The sequence below is a fragment of the Hippopotamus amphibius genome, chromosome 17 (genome assembly GCF_030028045.1).
Source record: "Hippopotamus amphibius kiboko isolate mHipAmp2 chromosome 17, mHipAmp2.hap2, whole genome shotgun sequence".
Lineage (NCBI taxonomy): Eukaryota > Metazoa > Chordata > Mammalia > Artiodactyla > Hippopotamidae > Hippopotamus > Hippopotamus amphibius.
In genome coordinates, this window is record NC_080202.1 from 42,528,037 (window position 1) to 42,548,753 (window position 20,717).

The following is a 20,717-nucleotide window of genomic DNA, read 5'->3' on the forward strand; positions in this document are numbered from 1 at the left end:
GTCCCGAGGGTAGCGTCCGCCCGCGGTAGCCGCGCCTCCTCGGGCGGCAGAAGGCGGAGCATGCAGATTAGAAATGGCCGTTGGGCGCGGGGGTGCCGGGACAATCAAGTACATAGAATTCCTCCGTAGAAAGGTAGAGAACAGAAAGTCTGCACAGGAGTCCGGTGATAGCACTGTGGACAGCGCAAAACGAATCAGACAAGGAACGCGAGTTAGGGCGCTCACCGTGTGTGTAATGGAGATGAAGGCAGGACGGTGACAGCGCTGCGAGGCTTAGGAGTATTGCTCCTCGCCCTTTTGGCTAAGATCAAGTGTAGTATCTGTTCTTATCGGTTTAATATTTGATACGTTCTCTATCCGACGACAATATATTAAATGGATTTTTGGAGCCGGGAGTTGGAATAGGATCTTGCTCCATCCCCTCCACGCATCAACCTGGTATTGCAGTACTTCCACGAACGGTGCACTCCCTCTGGGAGATGATTCGCGGTTGAAAAAGCAGAACACCGCCCTGAGAGTCTTTCTTTCTCTTTTCGTGTGGGTTTTTCGAGAGCTATGGTTTACTCCCTGCTGCTGGCTTATACGCTCTGCGTTGCGCAAGTGCCTGCATTCTCCATCCGATTGCTTTCTTCAGAAAAGGCCGTATTGTAGCTGCTCTCTGGGGAAGAATGGTTAGTGCTTGCGTTCACAGCATTAAGTAGCGCAGGGTGGTGGGTGTTGCTTTTTTTGTGTCACCGTGTTTAAAAGCTTTTTCTTTGCTTTTCTTCATTCTGTAGCTTGCTGTTCTCCGTTTTCTGTTTGGCTTACTTACCCCCACCCCACATCTCCCGGCTTCGTGCGTTTTCCTACTCCTCGTTTCCGAGAGTGAATTCTCAGCAAGGATTTCTGATTCCCTTTTTCCCTAGTGATTGCGGCGCAAATGGAAATAGCACAGCACTCTGCCCGGGGAAAAGGGGTGAGCTCAGATCCGCGGCAGCTTTACTGATTCACTCGCGCTCATTTCACTCCCCCCCAAAACTCCTCCCAGGAAGAAAGGAAAAGAAAAAAAAAAAAAGTTCGGCTGACCCCTGAGGCACGAGGCAAAACAGCGCATCGGCCGGTTCGTGAGTGTCTCTCCACCTGACTGATCTCAAAAAATACAGGCCAGAGTCGGCCTCGGTGCCTAGGAGGCGCGCGGCCCACTGCCATCTATCTCACCGCCTACGACCACCTTCCTCTGGCCTCTGATGCACTAGGCCTGCCTGTGCACCGGACTGTGACCAGTCCCCCTGGCATTCGTACGGAGACTCAGCAGCTGTCATACTGCGAGCTGGGCACCTGTGTGGGAGCGGCTGCGGCTCAAGGCGGCTTGGCGCTCACCGTGGCTGGGCTGGGCTGGGCTCTCACTTGTCCTTCGGGTATGTGCCCTTGCCGGCTCTGTGCGAGGCTGAAGTGCGAGCTGGTGAAGAAACAGCTGGGCTGGGCTCAGGCCAAAGGACCAGAGCTCCGTGGGCACCAGCTTTGTGGCTGGCGGCCTCTCAGGCACAGTGGCGACCCATCCCGACTGCACTCTTAAACGTGGTGAAGCCTCAACGCCAGCTCGCGCTAGGAACTTTGAAAGCTGTGCACCCGGCGGACTCCACTTGGCAGCAGCAGCAGCGAGCAGGACCCGGGGCGAGCCCAAGCTTCCCCGGCAAACGCTTAGCACGTTGTCACATTGGCCCCAAACCTCTGAGCCCTTCCTGCAAAGGCACGTCCTCTGCCACATAGAATACAATGAGAGCGAAAAGCTAGCTAGCTCTTGCCTTCTCACAAGGAGCAGGAATATTAAGTTTCCTTTTTCCCCACTGCAGGGCCCAGAAATCGGCAGCTTCCTTCCGGGGCCCTCTCCCCCCACATCTCCTCCTCTTCAACACCTATGCACTGTTTTCCTCGCTTCCACCTACAACCGCGCGCAAGCCCAGCGCAGAAACTTGCCCGCACCGACTGCAAGAAACCTAGCAAATGAACCCAGAGGCTAGCACTACCGGTACGGAAACTCTCATTTGTACCATCATAGGTATGCCCCCGAGGGGGTGCACCGTTCCTGGAAGTACTGCAATACTAGGTCGATGCGCGGAGTGGACGGAGCAAGCTCCTATTCCAACTCCCTGCTCCAAAAATCCATTTAATATATTGTCCTCGGATAGAGGACGTATCAGATATTAAACTGATAAGAACAGATACTACACTTGATCTTAGCCAAAAGGCCGAGAAGCGATACCCGCTGGGGCCGCTTCGCCACCACAACCTTCCCCTCCCACGTCTTTCAGCTCACGGTGAGGAAAGTCATCCTCAAACTGAAGGCCCGCCCTTTCCCCTGGACTTCACAGTGTCCTATTGCCACAACTTGTAAGACATACATACTTTCTCAGATTGTTTACCTTACTGGGGGCTTTTCGGCTTTCTCTTCTCCCATGACGCCCCTGGACAAACATATGAGCAATTTGCATGCCCCGCCCACACACGCGCGAGTTCCCTGCTCCCCGTGTGCGCCCTCTCCCGGTGGAACCCAAACCAGCGCGTAGCATTCCGCTCCTTCCGCTTGGTTTCCCTGGAAACGCCCAGAACCGGAAAGACGTAAACGGTTCTACCAGGGTTTTCTTTCCCGCGTTTCTTGTGCTTCTTAAAATGTTTCCGAGCATACAGCTGCGTTGAAAGATTTTTACAGCGGACACCCACCCACCACCTGTCATCATCTTACTGTTGTGTATTGTGTATACGTACACACACGCAGGTGAGTTGGCTACGTTGAAGTAGTAAGGTCAATTTTTAACAGAGTCGTTTCCCACCGTCCTTTATTGTCACTTCTATAAAGTATTCCCAAGAAGGCTTAAATATAAGGAAAAACAAAACAAAGCAGCTCCTTCTTGTGTGCGGGCCTACTGGGTTCCGGAGAGCAAATGTGCATGTCTGTTTTCCCTGGATACTGAGACATAAGGGGAGCCCCATCAGCCTGGCTGTGTTTTTCGCCAGCTACCTGCAGCGCAGCGGCACAGGGGCAGCCCAGAGTGGTTAGGGAGGTGGAGGCTGGCCACGTGAGTGTGACAGCGCGGGCACGGGGCGAGGCAGCTGGGGGGATATACGTGCAGGGAAATTGTCTGGGTCAACGCGAATGCGAGGACATAAGAGGGCTGAGGCGTGGCGGTCAAAGGTGTGCCGACAAAACAATGAATCAATCGTCAATCGAAGACAGAAATGGGACGTTTTCTCCGAGCCCACCTGAGGACTATAACCGGGGAGACGGTCTTTTTCAGAGCTCTGAGGACTGTTCTGAGGAGGTTGTGTATGTGTGTACGTGTGTGCATGTGTGTATACGTGTGTGTGTGTGTGTATTGCCCCACGCGTGGTTTGTGGGATGCAGTCAAGCACACGTCTGGGTAAAAGGTGACGGCTACTCAGAAGGAACGGATATCTTAGTTAATGGTCTCAGTGCTTTCCTCAGTGTGGGAAGCATGCAAGAAACTGGGTGCATAAAATGTTCTCCTGAAAATATCTGACTCTCTGAGGGCTGGTTCTGCCAGTTTCCCGGAACACAGAGTGCCTCATCCTGATCTCAGCCCTGAATCCCTTTCAGGGGAGGTGGTACTAGAAGGGAGGGAGGAGGCCCAAATGGGCAGAGGGAAAAAATGTTTGTGTAAATGTTTCTTGTCTTGCCCTAAAATATGAATTTTATTTCATCAGGTGGCAGGTACCAAAGGGTATGGGAGGGAGGGAGGGAGGGAGGCGGAGGGAAGGAAGAAGTTCATTGCAGACTGTGATGCTTGGAGTGCAGGGGGTTAAAGCACTTGGTAGGGATTAGATCTAGGGTTGAACTGTTACCAAGCAGGGTTCTTGGCCTTCCCCTGGGGATAGAAATTGACTAGAGGCCAGACAAGAAATTCAGGTGAATCCTTACTGGGGCCCCCGCTGCAGCAGGGGAGAGTGAGAACACAGGACAGGCTCCCTTGCTTGCTCCCTTGCTGGTGGTGGTGGGGCGGGGGGCGGGGGGGGTCAACTTCTTCCTTACATGCGGTGAGGGTAAGGGTGTGTCCTCGGGGGTTGGGCTGTCACCGAGTCCAAGCGAGTCCAAGCTCGCTCTGCTCTCTGCTCGCTGCACGACAGGCCAATGGCTCGGAGATGACGTGTTGAGGCAAGGAATACAACTTTATTCGGAAAGCCGGCAGACCGAGAAGATGGCAGACTCATGTCTGTCAAAACACCATCTTGCCTGATTAGAATTCAGGCTTCTTTCATTCTGAAACGGGAAGGGGGTGTTGTTGGTTCCTGCAGGCTTCCTGGTGCCAGAATCCTTTGTTCTGGCAGCTGTCCACGTGTTGCGGAAAACCGATCCCACGAGAGACCAAGCATCACGCTCAGAGGGTTGGAGAACGCAGGTTTATTGAGCCGCTGGACCCAGACGAGCTAACGCTCCAAAATTCTGGGGCCCCGTTTCCGGGGAGTCTTTTCCTTATGTAGCTGTAATTGGTACAGACTGATTGGTTGGTTGGTTTAAACAACACGCTAGTTGAGTCCTCGTTCCAGGGTGATTGTGTGGCTCCACGGCCTTCGTGGCTACGGAGTCCGAGTGGGCCCTAACCTGGGGTTCCGTGGTGACCTCATATGGCTCAGGGCGGTATCTGTCTCTGGGGGACCCGGTCCCTCTCTACGAGTCAGATTCAAGTGGGACTCTATAGCACCCGCCAAAGCTAAGAGGCACTTACGCTCCCCACGGGGACACGGCCCCGTGGGCACCTGAGTGGCCTCCTCTTCGGAGGGGACACCCACCCTTGTGTGTCTTTGCGTCATCGACACGGGGGGAGGGGGGGAATTGGGTACTGATTTGATTTAGCAATTGTGTCCGTACAAATGGCCCTTTTGCCCTAGGGCCCTCCGCCAAAGTTTTCTTAAAATTTTAAGGCTCACTCTCCCCTTCCGTCAGCTGACTCTTTGAGCCGACTGATTGAGAAATTAGGTCTTCCCCAAAAGACTTGCCCCTTTTGCCAGACAGATCTGCACCTCTCTCTCTAGGTCCCCTGGGCCGGTCCGTGTGGAGCGGCACACTCTGACGTGGTCTTGTATACTTTTGGATTCTCATCACGAGGCCGCCTTCCTCTGTCAGCTTTCCTTCGTAATCCCGATTCCCCAAGGATTCCAGGCTCTTCCCTTAGGCGAGGAGTACGCGTACTGCTCCTCCGCCTGCTCGGTGCCCTCGAGAGGGTCCGTCACCCCAGACCCCCTCCGGAGCCCCGCCTGAAGTTATTCCTCCGCGAACCCCATTACAAGGGACCGCCTCCTTGCAGTCCCTTCTCTCTGAGAACACTTAATGATCAGGGCCATCTTCAGGGAGGCACGTAATCATGCTGTCTGGGAATACTGGGCTTTCCAGGCGTGGCGACATCAGCGCTACCTAGGTTATTAGGCCCTAAGACAAGGCCCTTTCCGTGCGCGCCCCTCTCCCTCCTGGTCAAAGAAATAAATTACACTTGTCAACAAAGGGGAGACAACGTCATCTTAGGAGGAACTTGCTTGTACCTTTGAGAGGTAAATGTCTTATCTGGTCATCTAAGGAACACTTCTCTCTGCTATCTTTTTGAATGGAGATGAAAAACATTTTAAATAATGTAAAACTTGACTTGTCAAAGATAAATAGAAATGCTAAGTGTCTTTTCTGCAAATAGTAAAAGGGTTTAGCCATCTAGATAGGTGACCTCGATTTGTTCCATCTGCTAGGAGCCAATTTAAATCCAACCCCTTGTGACTGATGGCGTTCGTGTTGTACCTGACTCAGTACTGAAATTTTAGAATGAGAATTATGAGGCCTCTGTGTTTGTGTGTTCATATGTATCTATGTGTTTGTTGTAGGCGTATGGTGTTGCCAAAAGAATTCATAAAAGAGCTCTAATTGGCTTTAAAAAAATTATTAAGCGCTTATAAGTATTCAGAAATAGAAAATAATCTGGCCAGAATGAATTTCAGGTTCCTGACATCTGGGACATTCAGTACTAAACTGAAAGCTGGTATTGAAGATGGCTTAAGCTTGTTGGTTTGATTACTATAGACATGTTTTAGAGTCATCAACATTAAGTATAATTTTTATATAAATTGTTATTGTGGCTACATGTAATATAAGCTAAATAAGGTCTTGTTGTGTCTGTTACAAATTTGTCAGCATGGAAAGTAACCTGATGTAAAGAAACTTCTGAGGAAAGGAAATGTAAATGAGATAAGAGCTTTTAGATAAACTCTGTCAAGAAGACTTATGCTTTAGGAATATCTACCTAAAATAGTCTCTCCAGATCCTGGTAACTTGAAATTCTGGAGTGGCCCTAAATTAAGTGATGAAAGCTTATTGACCAGCTGGATCATTCCCAAATAAAATAAGATACTGAAACATATATTACTGAACATCAGCTTCCTTTTACAGCGAGACAAAAAGATATTTAGGACTATTGATAAATATGCCTGGTGCCACGTTCTGTAAAGAAAGCCAGTGTTTTCAGAAAATATCACTGGTATTTATGTTCACCAGTCTACAGAATGCCGTCACAAGGGACAGTTCATGGTGGCTTAAGGAAAGCAGGATGTGTGTTTTCAGTAAAGAAGGCCTGAGGAATGGAATTACACTTTATTAAGGGAAGGAAAGTAGGTCTGACTTACAGGTGACTGAATGGGAAATAAAGTAATGATGCAGAAAGTGGTAAGAAGGTTTGTGGAACGTGGACCCCAAGAAAAGAGTTTTGTGCATGATCAGGATTGACTAAGTTTAGATAAATTTAGTTGAGTAAATTACTTTGGAAAGTAAGCTGGTGCAGAGCTTGAATTTGGCTTTTCTCTCTGTTAAGAGGACAAGTTTTCTTAAAATGTTGAACTGCCCTTTGATAAAAGATTTTAAGTTTCCTTACCTTTTAAGTGATCTGTTCTTGTTACTCTGGCTGAGTGACTAACTATTGTTTCACAGTTACCTGTGAGCCTACCTGACAGTGTTCTAAACCCTTTTTTGGGGCATTTTGGACAAAACTTCCTAAAACAAATTCTGATGAAATCCTTTTGACCTCTAGCTAACTTTGGGATGCTTCAAAGAGCCCCTGAAACATCCCAAAGAGAGATATAAACTAGGTTCATTTGGTACATTAAGTTATATAGGAAGTATTGGCAAATGAATAATAAATGTTAGATTTTAGTGCATAGTAATTGTTATTAATATAGATAGTCTAGAAATTATATGGAGTTCCTAAAATTCTGATATGTCCTGGTAAAATGTTATCAGTCATAATTCTAGTTATTATCTTAAAATGTTGCATGGCACAACAATAACCAAATTGATTGACCGTGCAATCAGATTTTAAACACGCCTTCTTAAGCCTTATGTCTTAAGATGATTCTGGTTTTATTCTGATGCCTTTGCAAAATGCTTCCTTTGTAAAAAAGATTTATAAAAAGGACTTTTGGATAAATACAAGTTTCTGACTTTCAGACCATAATGCTGAAATTGAGGAATCCTAATGAGAAACCTGATGGCTTCATAAGCTGTTAAGCAAAAGGATGTTACATAGGACTGAGTAAACTGGTGAATATGGTTATAAATTTTATGGTTTCTATCAAAAAAAAAATTACTGGTTCAAACCTGTTTTCCAGGTGTAAGGAAAACCTTCCCTTCAAACTAATTATGATTTGCAAAAATTTGGTAAATTGTACATTTGTAAGCACGATTGAAACATTTATCTTTTCTCTCTATCTGATCCCTCCAGACTTTGGAAACTCTTAGGTTCCCAGCAGCTTTATCAGATAAATTAGAAAGGCTACCTCACTAACTAAGTATAAGAAAACTTAAGATATTTTGGGAGCCTTGAAAAGGGAGGAGTTCGCCTACATTTGTTAGGCAAAAATCTGTGATAAGCCCAAGCCCTTGGCATGGCTTTCCTAGCCCTGAAAGGTCTTTTAAAAGTCCAGTCTGAGGCTCCTTATAAAAGTTTCACCAAAGCCAAAAGCCTATATGATCAATTATAGTTACATAAATGATCAGGCCAAGTTTCTTTTGCGACCAGACTTATTTTGCAAACAAATTAGCCTTAATCTGGTTACATTAGGTAAAAATGAGAGTAATTTTGGAGAGAAGCAGATTATGTTTCAGTAAATATTAAGTGCCAGTTTTGCTGATGGAGGTCTGTATTTACTAAGATTCACTCCCTGGATAGTTCCTTGCTGTTGCACCACAGTAATGTAAAATCCAACAAGGTTTTTTTTAAAAGGACACTCTAAGTTTGTTTCTGAAGCTTATCTCAGTTATCTATCTTTGGGTGATTATGGATACTAAAAGGACATAATTTAAAGGACTAGCTGCAGCTTAGACGGAAGGACACTTATCAGAGGAGAAACTGCACTCACACTAGGACGAGAAGAAGCCGACATCAGAAGTAGACAGCTAGCCCAAGATGCTGGACCTGACTCGTATGAACATTTATAATATTTTCTTGACTTCTTGGACCTTTACATACAACTCAAATGTTTTTCTATCATTGATGAGGGGCATTTTGAAATCTGTAGTCTAAAGCTTGCTGAGCAGGTTTAGTTAATCATTATTGAATGTATAGAGGGTGTAGAAACGATTCTTACAGAGTGAATTGTAATCAGTCGCAACGGGGAACTGGGAAAATGATCACAATAGTCTGATGATTTTTTGTGTGCTTGTTCTGCTTAAATGTTTTGTACCCAATTTGCTTTGACTAAAAGAAACTATTACTCATTGTAACTAACTTGCCATTCAAGTGTGTTTGCCTTTACCTCATCAAACATAGGCCCAGTAGCTGATTTAAAGTATATATCTGATAACAATAAATGGTTCCTCTCATGTTTGTAAAGCAGAGTGAACCTCAACAACTCAAGAGAGTATAGTGCCTCTGGCGTACTCCATCATCTAGGGCAGAGTTTGGCAATGTTCCTATAAAGGCCAGATAATAAATATTTTAGGCTTTGCAGGCCATATGATCTCTGTCATAACTACTCAAGTGCTGTTGTCGTGCAAAAGCAGCCAAAACAGCAAAAAAGAGTGTGCTTTTTTCCCAATAAAACTTTATTTGTAAATGCTGAAATTTGAGTTTCATATAATTCTTTTCTGTCACAAATAATATTCTTCTTTGAGCGTTTTCAACCATTTAAAAATGCAAAAACAGTTCTTAGCTGATGAGCTATATAAAAATGAGTGGTGGGTGGGTTTGGTTACTGTACCATAGTTTGTCAACCTCTGATCTAGGGAATAGGGCACATCATCTAATATAGAATCTCTGAAAACCAGGATTTATAAGTTGAAAGTTGACATGGGGCACAATGGGAAAGGGTGGACTTTCACAATAGAGGAGTTTCATTCTGAGTCTGAGTTGTTTTATTATTCTTATTTTTACCTTTTCTTTTAGTTCATGGGAACGTTGATAAGTTGATGGATGGAGTGAAAGCTCTTACAGGTGAGAAGTCAGTATAAATCTCAGAGGATAAATTGTACTCAAAGTTATATTTTGAAGATTTTTAATCTTCATTTTACTTTTCATCTGATAATTTTTAAATCTAATTTATCTAATGTCTTAGAGTTAGACTTTTGATTGTCTCCATTTTAGTAATAAAATTTCAGTTCTGCATCTTGGTAGTGAATTCTTTGTCTTTGGACTTGACATTATTATATCACCTTTCCTATGTTGGGGGGGAAACCTCTAAATTATAGATTAATGCAGTGAATGGTAAAGTAAAGCTCTGATAAAGATGTGTAACTGTTATTTAAAGATGATCAGAAACATTATTTGATCTGATGATAGAATATTTGGATTAGTCCTAATAAAATCCCAGTTCACTAGAAAATTATGTAACCCTCATTTTCTTGTGTTGAGAGTCCACACTTTTTGTAACCATTATTTCCATTAATATGACGTGAATCATTTTACTGCAGTTAAGGAATCTATTTACATGAATGCTATTGATTGTATGTTTAGACATGTCAGGCTCTGCATTTGCTCTTCATCAAGCAGTGAAGTTCAGGTGCAACAGGCTGAGATTATTTTTTTCATGTTTTGAAATTGGGTCATCCTTAAATTTTCATCTGATTGCATTTTGTATTTTTGAAGGAGGGGAGATTAATGTCAGTGATGTGGAATATGTTCTGGAAAACATGGGGACAGAGCTCACAGAAAAGGAATGGTTAAAGCTGCTGAAAAATCTGCCAATAGATGGTGAGAATTTCAAATACTACTATAGCCTTTGAAGGAACTCAGTCCTATATATTTAAAAATTGTCTCTATTTGATCATGGCAGAAAGAATATGTATCTAGGAATATTTAGCATGACCTTGTTCTAACTTAAGAAGAAGTTCCATCTAAGTTTAGGAATGAATACAGCAGGCATGAATCCTGCCATCAGGAAAAGAACATTCATACTGTCACTTTTGAGTCCACTAAGAGGCCAAAAATTAATCTGTGAATATGAGAAACAGAAAGTAGGTCCTAGAATGAAGGCAGTAGGTAAATCAAAAAGGAGAAATGGAAATGAATATGTTTCAGCGTGGGGTTTAGTCGCTAGTACCTGCCTCTATTGCTCAGGAATAGGTGGAATGTCTGCCTTTGGAACCTTCTCTATTTCTTGATTTTGTTATTTTAGAGAAAATTGGACATTTCTGGTGCAAATAATCAACCATATCTTTTAAAAATTCTAGCTTTGTTATTTTATCTTCATGCACTTCTGTGTAATTTGTAGCCTGAAATGTGCAATTTCTTATAGCAGGTGGAAAGATCTATCAAAATAGGCTGATGGATGGTATGACGTCTCTCAGAGGTAAGAATCATGGTGAAATACAAGTGGACATAAGATCGCTCAAGTGTTTTGTTTCTACACTTCCCTAATTGTGTAATTGCTAATATTGTCATTGGTCACATGTATTGATTTTATAGTCATACCCCTTCCAAGGACTATTTGTAATTTGCTCTTTTACTTTTATTTTTTGTGTCTTGGGAAGAAGTCCCCTACTCTTTGGGAATTTTTTTGAACTTAGGGGAAAAAAATAAATGAAGCCTATGTCTGTAATGTTTTATTTATGTATTTATGTGTGTATGTATGTATGTATGTGTTGGCCGTGTCAGGTCTTCCTTGCTGTGCCCAGGCTTTCTCTAATTGTGAGTGGGGGCTTCTCTTTGTTGTGGTGCATGGACTTCTCATTGCAGTGGCTTCTCTTGCTGTGGAGCACAGGCTCTAGGTGCACGGGCTTCAGTAGTTGCAGCACACGGGCTCAGTAGTTGTGGCTCGCAGGCTCTAGAGCGCAGGCTCAGTAGTTGTGGAGCACGGACTTAGTTGCTCCGTGGCACGTGGGATCTTCCCGGACCAGGTATCAAACCCTTGTCCCCTGCATTGGCAAGTGGATTCTTAACCACTGTGCCACCAGGGAAGTCCCTGTCTGTAATTTTTCGGTTTTTTAAGAATAATGAACGATTCATTTATGCAGGTAATTTGTTCATTAGTGGAAATAATCTAAACTCTCAATTAGCAAAAATAAACTTTACTTATTGGTTAAAAAATAAGATTTGTCATCTCCACTATTGAATTGACTATACTCTTAACATTACTTAATTTTCCCCTTCAAAATGTTTTACTGTGTAGATTGGTCCTTAAAAAACCAGATTTACATGAAGGGGTTTCAATTACTGTCGACTACTGGTTCTCGTTGTCATGTTTATCAGATGTATTGGGCCTTGGGCCTCAGTCCCTTATGCTGAAAAGGATAGCCATAATGCACAGGAATTAGTAGTTTTGCCACTCTCTGGATCCCTTAAATTTTGCTTATATACGTGTCTGTTTCCCAAGGAGGGACCGTTGATGTCCATAAACTGGATACGGTTCTGGGAAACATGGGCATAAGCCTCACAGAAAAGGAGCTTAAAGATCTGACACAAAATCTGCCAGTGAATGGTAAGCATTTAAACATCACCGAGCTCCTCAGGAGGACAGGAATTTGTGCATTTTTGTATAAAAACCACCGACTGTGATTGTTTGGAATCAAAAAGCCATTTTGAAAAACATTAAAAGGAGGGGAAATAGACCTAAAGTAAGACTCAGTCCTTTCTCCAGTCATTCTCATCAACTTCTTGACCGCATTTTCCCACTGTGGAGGTAAGCTCAAGGAAATCTCTAGGACCACTGGCAGGGCAGAGAAGAAGAATATAGCAGAAAAGAGGAAGAAGTGAAAAGGTTAAAGTTAGAGGAAAATGAGGAGGATTAAAATAATAAAAAGAATGAGGACGAGAAGGGAGAAATGCAAATAGTGGAAAATTTGTAAGATGCCATCAGGAATTTTCTTAAGTGAATAGAGTCATCTCCTCCTCCTCTCAGCACCATTGAAATAGAATATTAAAGGGAATAGGGAATTAACACAACATCATGAATCAACTATACTCCAATAAATTTTTTTTTTTAAAAAGGGAAGAGGGAACAGTGAATGTGACTCTCCCTTCACCACAGATGGCTGCTACCACAGTGGGAAGACTATTGTGGTGATTCTAGGAAGTATGTTGTTCTCTCCTACTCTGGAAACTTTATGGATTCCTATATTTCTGGGCAAGTCTCCATGATTCCAGGCTAATGTTTGGGAACTTTAAATCTCACTTGAAAGATGGAAACAGTGAGACTTTCCTTAACTTCCCTATTCATTTTTCAGAATTGATGAAGTACATACATGTGAATTTCGTTAGCATATTTCCTTCTAGCTTGCCATTTGTTTGAAACAGACCCTGTGGTGGAGATCTGTATGCAAGAGGTTTCTTGGGGAATACTCTCAAGACGTTACCTGTAAGGCAATGAAGGAAGCAGGATTGGGTAGAGGAAGACGTTGAACTGCAGTGCAGTTGCTATAGAGCCTCAGCTGATCCTACAGAGGTTGGGCCTTTGTACTTCACATCAACCAGTCTTTGGATGCAGGACATTCTCTGATAGGAAACATAACTTCAGGTGAGACAGCTCCTTTCAGAAGAAGGCAATTGCCAGAGAGAGAATAAGCAGTGAACCAATGGCAGTCAATACTTTTGGCTACTGGGAGAATGACTACCTTGGACTGAAGAGGAATAGTATCCACTACACTACTCTAATAAAATAATGAGAAAAGTGATTTAAATGTGGGACTAACTTCATCCAAGGCGATAATCTTGACTGAAGGAGTCAGCAGCAGAAATGCTCTTTTTCATGGGTCTAAAAGGAGAAGGGAATAAAATTCAATGGGAAGAGCACTTGGTTTGTAACTAAAACCACCTACAGAACATTTTTTCTAGTATAATTCTTCCTATAGCTCAAAGAAAAACTAATAAAATTAAAATGGGTTGAGATGATTAAAAGGAGGAAACTGATCAAATTAAAATGGTCATTTTGCAATCTACAAGTTTTTATGTCACAAAACATTTTTATTGTTTATTGAGGTTCTGGCCAACAGAATGATTTAGAGACTTGGTGTGAGAGAAAAAACAATTCCTTATAAGGCACTGGATTCCAATTCTGATCTTAATTGAATGGCCTAGGGCTTAGAGCCCTTGAGCTCACTCCTCAGCAAATGACTTCCTCACTAGGTGTCTATTAGGAAAGAGTTTTGGTGCTATTGGTAAAGACAAGATTCGGTACAATGATCAGCTGAATGAGAAAATCCAAATCCAGATCAAATAGACATTTTATCATTCCTTGTCCCCAACATCTTTCTATCTGTGACCTATTTACTTTCAGTGACTGTGGAAGCCAAATGAAACCAGTGCACATGATCCACACTACACTGACCTGTAGCTGACTCTCATATAGAAACTTATATTGGTCTGATTTGATTTTCTAGATCCAGGAGAAAAAGAGGACCAAAGATTCTTCTCATTCTATGCTAGAAACAATTAATGAGTAACCATTATGAATATTTCATATTGTTATTTGGCCAGCATTCCAGTTTACTGGAGATGTTATATTACTTTTTCATTGCTCATATGTATCAGTTCATTGATATTATAGATATAGGTTCATAGGTTTTAGGGTTTCCTACTAACATGAAGTTTCTGCTTAAATTATTTCTTTTACTATCAGGACAAAAAGTGGCATACAAAGGGAGCGTTTTAGACTATTAATGGCATAATAAACCTTCATTTACTACTTTTCTCTCCTTAAATAATAATAGTCAATAATTTTATAATGCTTTTGTATGTGCTGGGCACTATGCCCAAAGATATATATGTGTATATATTTATACACATGCATACCTATGTATATCTTCATGTAATTCTCACAAAAACTCAATAAAATAAGTACTATAATTAAAACATACATTTGAGAATCTAGAAAATGGACTAATCAAGTGAGTTAAATTTTTTCTCTGTTATATTTTCAATTTTTATATCTTTTTCAAAATTGACTTTTTTTTAAAGTTCTTTATTGGAATGTAATTGCTTTACACTGTTATGCCTGTTTTTGAGGTACACCAAAGTGACTCAGCTGTGTTTATACATATATCTCCCTATCCCCTCCCTCCTGCGACTCCCTCCCACCTTCCCTATCCCAGCCCTCTAAGTCATCACCCATCATCATGTTGATCTCCCTATGTTATGCAGCAACTTCCCACTAGCTATCTATTTTACATTTGGTAGTGTATATGTCAATGCTACTCTCTCACTTCATCCCAGCTTCCCTTTTGCCCCGCCCCCCCACCTTGTGTCCTCAAGTCCATTCTCTAGATCTGCATCTTTATTCTTGCCCTGTCACTGGATTCATCAGCACCATTTCTTTAGATTCCATGTATATGAGTTAGCATACAGTATTTGTTTTTCTCTTTCTGGCTTACTTTGCTCTGTATGACAGTCTCTGGGTCCATCCACATCACTAAAAATAACTCAATTTCATTCCTTTTTATGGCTGAGGAATATTCCATTGTATATATGTGCCACATCTTCTTTATCCACTCATCTGTTGATGGGCATTCAGATTGCTTCCATGTCCTGGCTATTGTAAACAGTGCTGCAATGAACATTGTAGTACATGTTTCTTTTTGGGGTTTTTTTGGTTTTTTTGTTTGTTTGTTTGTTTTTTAGCTCTTTATTGGAATATAATTGCTTTACACTCTTGTACCAGTTTTTGAGGTACACCAAACTGAATCAGCTATATTTATACATATATCCCCATATCCCCTCCGTCCCGTGACTTCTGCCCACCCTCCCTGTCCTGGCCCTCTAAGGTATCACCCATCATCGAGTTGATCTCCCTCTGTTATGCAGCAACTTCCCACCAGCTATGTATTTTACAGTTGGTAGTGTATATATGTCTATGCTACTCTCTCACTTTGTCCCAGCTTCCCCTTGGCCACCCCCCTGAACCCTGTGTCCTCCATTCCATTCTCTGCATCTGCATCTTTATTCTTGCCCTGTCACTGGGTTCATCAGTACCGTTTTTTTTTTAGATTCCATATATATGAGTTAGCATACAGTATTTGTTTTTCTCTTTCTGGCTTACTTCACTCTGTATGACAGTCTCTAGGTCTATCCACCTCATTACATATAGCTCAATTTCATTCCTTTTTATGGCTGAGGAATATTCCATTGTATATATGTGCCACATCTTTATCCATTCATCTGTTGATGGGCATTCAGGTTGTTTCCATGTGCTGGCTATTGTAAATAGTGCTGCAATGAACATTATGGTACATGTGTCTTTTGGGATTATGGTTTTCTCTAGGTATATGCCCAGGAGTGGGATTTCTAGATCATATGGTAGTTCCATTTTTAGTTTTTTAAGGAACCTCCAAACTGTTTTCCATAGTGGCTGGACCAACTTACATTCCCACCCACAGTGCAGGAGGGTTCCCTTTTCTCCACACCCTCTCCAGCACTTATTGTTTCTAGATTTTTTGATGATGGCCATTCTGACCAGTGTGAGGTGATACCTCATTGTGGTTTTGACTTGCATTTCTGTAATGATTAGTGATGTTGAGCATCTTTTCATGTGTTTGTTAGCCATCTGTATGTCCTCCTTGGAGAAATGTCTATTTAGGTCTTCCACCCATTTTTGGATTGGGTTGTTTGTTTTTTTGATATTGAGCTGCATGAGCTGCTTGTGTATTTTGGAGATTAATCCTTTGTCTGTTGCTTCATTTACAAATACTTTCTCCCATTCTGAAGGTTGTCTTTTTGTCTTGTTTATGGTTTCCTTTGCTGTGCGAAAGCTTTTAAGTTTCATTAGGTCCCATTTGTGTATTTTTGTTTTTATTTCCATTATTCTAGGAGGTGGGTCAAGAAGGATCTTACTGTGATTTATGTCATAGAGTGTTCTGCCTATATTTTTCCTCTGGGAGTTTTATAGTGTCCGGTCTTACAGTTAGGTCTTTAATCCATTTTGAGTTTATTTTTGTGTATGGTGTTAGGTAGTATTCTAGTTTCATTCTTTTACATGTAGCTGTCCAGTTTTCCCAGCACCACTTATTGAAGAGGCTATCTTTTCTCCATTGTATGGTCTTGCCTCCTTTGTCGTATGTTAGGTGTCATGTATTTTAAACAATTATTTTACATTAATCCCTCCTTTGGTATTAGGGTAATACGGGCCTCATAGAATGAATTAGGAATTATTTTCTCTTCTTCTATTTTTCTGAAAGAGTTTGAGGAAAATTGGTATTAATTCTTCTTTAAATGTTCATCAGATTCACCAGTAAAACCAACTGGTCCCAGGCTTTTCTTTGTGGAGAGGTTTTTGATTACTGATTCAATTGCTTTACTTCTTACAGGTCTTTAAAGGTCTATTTCTATTTCTTCTGGAGTCAGTTTTGGTAATTTACGTTTCTAAGAATATATCCTTTTAATCTAGGTTATCTAATTTGTTGGCATGCAATTATTCATAGTATTCTCACATAATCCTTTTGATTTCTCTGAGGTCTGTAACATATCCCCACTTTCATTATTTATTTTAGTATTTTGCATCTTTTTTCTTTTTTTTTCTGAATCAACCTAGCTAAAGACTTGTCAACTTTCTTGATCTTTTCAAAGAGCCAACATTCATTTTCTTGATTCTCTTGATTTTTCTGTTCTCAATTTCATTGACCTCCACGCTAATTTCTTATTCCCTTCTTTCTACTAGTGTTGAGTCTAGTTTGGCACAATCCACTTCCTGAGGCTTATGAAGGGCCCAATCTTGCCTGAGGTGTGTGGCCACATGGAGGAAGGTTACTAAATTAGAATTCTGTTAGCAGAAAGAATAATAGTAGGTATTTCTAGCTGATTGTTAGACAACAAGCAATGTCTGCCACATACCCCAAAGCCTACTACGCAGACTGATTCATATTAACAATGCTTTACGTACTTAATGAATGAATGAATTAGTAGACAAAAAAGTAGTGAGGAAGAATATTTCCTGTGGTGGGAAATGGTACAAAGCTTTAATAGTTGTCTCAAATGTATAGATAGCAAGTATTTGCATCATCATGGTGATTGAAAATATTGGAGAAAAGAAATGGAAGATGAAAAGCATGAACTCTTTTCCATTTGAGGTGACCACTGATGGAACTTTGTGGCTGGCATAAATCAAATCTTGACCTCCTTATGAAGCAGTATAGCTTCATATGAGCTCGAGAAACCCTATGATCCAGGAAACAGGTGGTTCTTAATTTCATTGGATGAATTCTTGAAATCTAGTAATTATAAATTAAATATGGCTTTATAAAATGCAATAGAAAGAGTAGATTTTTGACTAAGAGTTATAAACAAGTACTTTATACCTTTTTTGTGACTCTGTATCATTTGTATTAATTGTGCCTTTTCTAATAGCTGATGGAAAGATTGTTCTCAATAAGCTAATGGATGGAGTAAAAGCTATTATAGGTGAGTGACAAATACTCTAGACCTAAGAACATAAGTAATTATACTGAATTATATTTAATGGTATTTTTCATTATACCTATTGTCATTGATTGAGGCATTTTTCCTTTTTGTTCATGAATGGTATATAATGAATTCCCCAGAGTTGGTTCAACTGTGGATAATCTTTATTTTAGTAACAGTGCTTCAGTGCACATCTTGATAGCAAGTATTTTATTCTATGAAGCATTTGTCGACAACATATTTCATATGAGTTTATAGTTATTATATATGAGTTTAAATGACCAAATATAGGTTAACACTGTAGATGAAGGAACGCTTCAACTTATATAGGTAATTGTATACAGACTAACACAAATTCCATTCAATAACTAAAGATCAACTATCTAAAACATTTTAATTTATAGTGGCACTTTATATCCCTACATTTTATTGTGTACTATATCACGCTGTCCACAAGATGAGGAGATAATACCTTTCACATGTGTTTGTGTTGAAGATTTGCTCTTGAGATCATTGCTATATAGGAAAAGATTATTTATTTTTACATGTTAAATCTTTAAATAATTTTTAAAATTCTTACATTTTATAATTCTTATTATTTGTAGGGGAGGACATTGATATCTGTGACACAGAAGATATTCTGGAAAACATGGGGATAGAATTTACAGATGAGGAACTCTTGGAGCTGTTAAAAAAGTTACCGGTTGATGGTAAGCCTTTCAAATATCAATGTAGTAGTGGTTCTCAAATAGGGAGAGTTTCGCTCCGGAGGAAACATTTGGCAAAGTCTGGAGACATTTTTGGTTGTCACAACTTGGTGGGGGAGGGGAAGGTGCCACTGGCATCTAGTGGATAGAAGACATGTAGTGCACAGGACAGCTCCCTGCAGCAAAGAACTACCCAGCCCGAAATGTCAGTAGTGCTGCTTTTAGGAAACTCTGCAATAAAACTTACAAGGAAACTTAGATTTGGGTGCTTAAGTAAGAATGTCTGTTCCGTTTGAGACTCGAGGAGAACGCTTGTCAAAAATTAAGAAATCTTTATTGCATAATTTAGTTCTTCATTTGGAAATCAAGAAACATGCGGCACTGAGAAATGCCTGCCATTACTCTTAATTCTACTGGAATACTTAATGTTAAGCGAGGAAATTTAAGAAAAAGGAAGTGTGGTAGTTTACTAGAAATGCGAATGAGAAAATTAAAATACTGCATATTTCAGCAAGGTTGAATAATAATAATACTAATACCGGCTTTACTTGCCCAAGAGAAAGTAAAATGATCACATTTTTAAAGTTTTTTATTTCATAATGTTTTTATAAGTTGATAGATATGGAAAAATTTCTAAAGCCTTATTTCTGAAATGATTTTTAAATCATCTTAGTACCTGAATTATGTGTTTTCTTACAGCTGATGGAAAAATCTATCAGAACAGATTGCTGGAAGGTATAAAGACTCTTAGAGGTAGGAGAGAGTCATAATGAAAAAAGCAGATGAATTCGAGGTTTTTGTGATTCACATTTAACTTATTTCCTTGATATTTAAATATGAACCCTGCCTTCGTGTCATATATGTTGACTCTATCCTTAAGATTCATCTAAAGAGTGCTCTGTAATGGACCATTTTTTAATTGTGAGATAGATAAATTAGAAGTTTGGGACTAACATATACACACTAATATATATAAAATAGAACAACAAGGACTTATTGCATAGCACAGGGAACTATACTCAGTATCTTATAATAAGCTATAATGGAAAAGAATCTGGAAAAGAATATATATATGTGTGTAACTGAATCACTTTGCTGTACACTTGAAGCTAAAACAGCATTGTAAATTAACTATGCTTCCATTTTTTAAATTTTTCATTAAAAAAAGATGCTTCTATAGAGTGCTCTGTAATTTACCATTTCTTTATTGTGGTAAAATACACATAAGATAAAATTTACTATTTTAGCCATTTTTTAGTGAACAATTCAGTAACATTAAGCACACAGTCTTGCGCAACTATACCACCGTCCATTTCCAGAACCTTTTCATCATCCCAAACAGAAACTCTAACAAGAAACCCATTAAAAAGTAACTCCCCATTTCCCCTCCCCCAGCCCCTGGTGACTACTACTCTACTTCCTGTCTCTATGAATTTGCCTATTTATGTACCTTATGTAAGTGGGTATCATTTACTTTTGTTATGTTGTGTTTTTAGAGAACAATCCACATTCCTTTGGAACTTCCCAGACTTTGGCAGGGCTTGAAATAATCAAAATCTAAATCTGTAGTATAAAAAAAATAAAAGAAAGGCCTTCTTTTATTCAGGAAATTTAATCAACAGTGAAGTCAACCAGTCTGAAAATGTAATCAACAACACCACCCATTAACTGAACAGGAGAATTGGATTGCCTATTTATGTCACATTTTAGAGTTACTATCTTTTGCTCTTATCCCTGTCTCTTTTTAAGGAGGGGAAATTGATGTCAGTAAACTGGACACAGTTCTGGGAAGCATGGGGATGAACCTCACCGAAAAGGAACTTGAAGATCTGACACAGAGCCTGCCAGTTGATGGTGAGCAGCGGATGGTGACCATTCAAAGTTCAAATAGTGTAGTGGTTAAAGGTACAGACTCTGGAGCGAGACTGACTGGGTTTGAATTCAAACTCTTCTGCTTAAAAGTTGTGTCATCTTAATGTTTCTCTGCCTCAGTTTCTTCATAGATGAAAGGAGTACATTATTAGCACGTACTTGATGGAGATTTTGTGAGGATTAATCTAGACCAGTGTCAGGTACATAACGCGTCCACTGAAGTTGCTCGTTGTTGTCATCTTTGCCATATTGTTCCAGTCATCACTGTTACTACCAGGCACCTCTGCACGCG

The 20,717-nt window shown here is 40.7% G+C and overlaps 1 protein-coding gene and 2 non-coding genes across 6 annotated transcripts in view; 2 read left to right on the forward strand and 1 right to left on the reverse strand.

Moving 5' to 3' along the window:
- The first annotated feature begins 281 nt into the window (after window positions 1-281).
- On the forward strand, window positions 282-472 carry LOC130841142 (U2 spliceosomal RNA). Its single transcript, XR_009050180.1, has one exon. It is a non-coding gene; the product is annotated as a U2 spliceosomal RNA (small nuclear RNA).
- A 1,577-nt stretch (window positions 473-2,049) lies between these two features.
- Window positions 2,050-2,240, reverse strand: LOC130841134 (U2 spliceosomal RNA). The gene has a single exon (XR_009050172.1). It is a non-coding gene; the product is annotated as a U2 spliceosomal RNA (small nuclear RNA).
- Window positions 2,241-2,622: 382 nt separating this feature from the next.
- Window positions 2,623-20,717, forward strand: part of LOC130839717 (calmodulin-2-like) — a 32,211-nt gene continuing 14,116 nt past the window's right edge. Inside the window, exons 1-6 of one of the 4 annotated variants that reach the window (XM_057714020.1) lie at window positions 2,623-2,755; window positions 9,411-9,458; window positions 10,110-10,214; window positions 17,793-17,846; window positions 18,452-18,556; window positions 20,303-20,407. In XM_057714020.1, the coding sequence (XP_057570003.1) occupies window positions 9,434-9,458; window positions 10,110-10,214; window positions 17,793-17,846; window positions 18,452-18,556; window positions 20,303-20,407 (394 nt within the window). In that variant the 5' untranslated portion in view covers window positions 2,623-2,755; window positions 9,411-9,433. Of the gene's footprint in view, window positions 2,756-9,410; window positions 9,459-10,109; window positions 10,215-10,758; window positions 10,813-11,865; window positions 11,941-17,792; window positions 17,847-18,451; window positions 18,557-20,302; window positions 20,408-20,717 lie in introns of those variants that run through there. The other 3 variants (XM_057714023.1, XM_057714022.1, XR_009049878.1) reach the window with 3 other exon arrangements.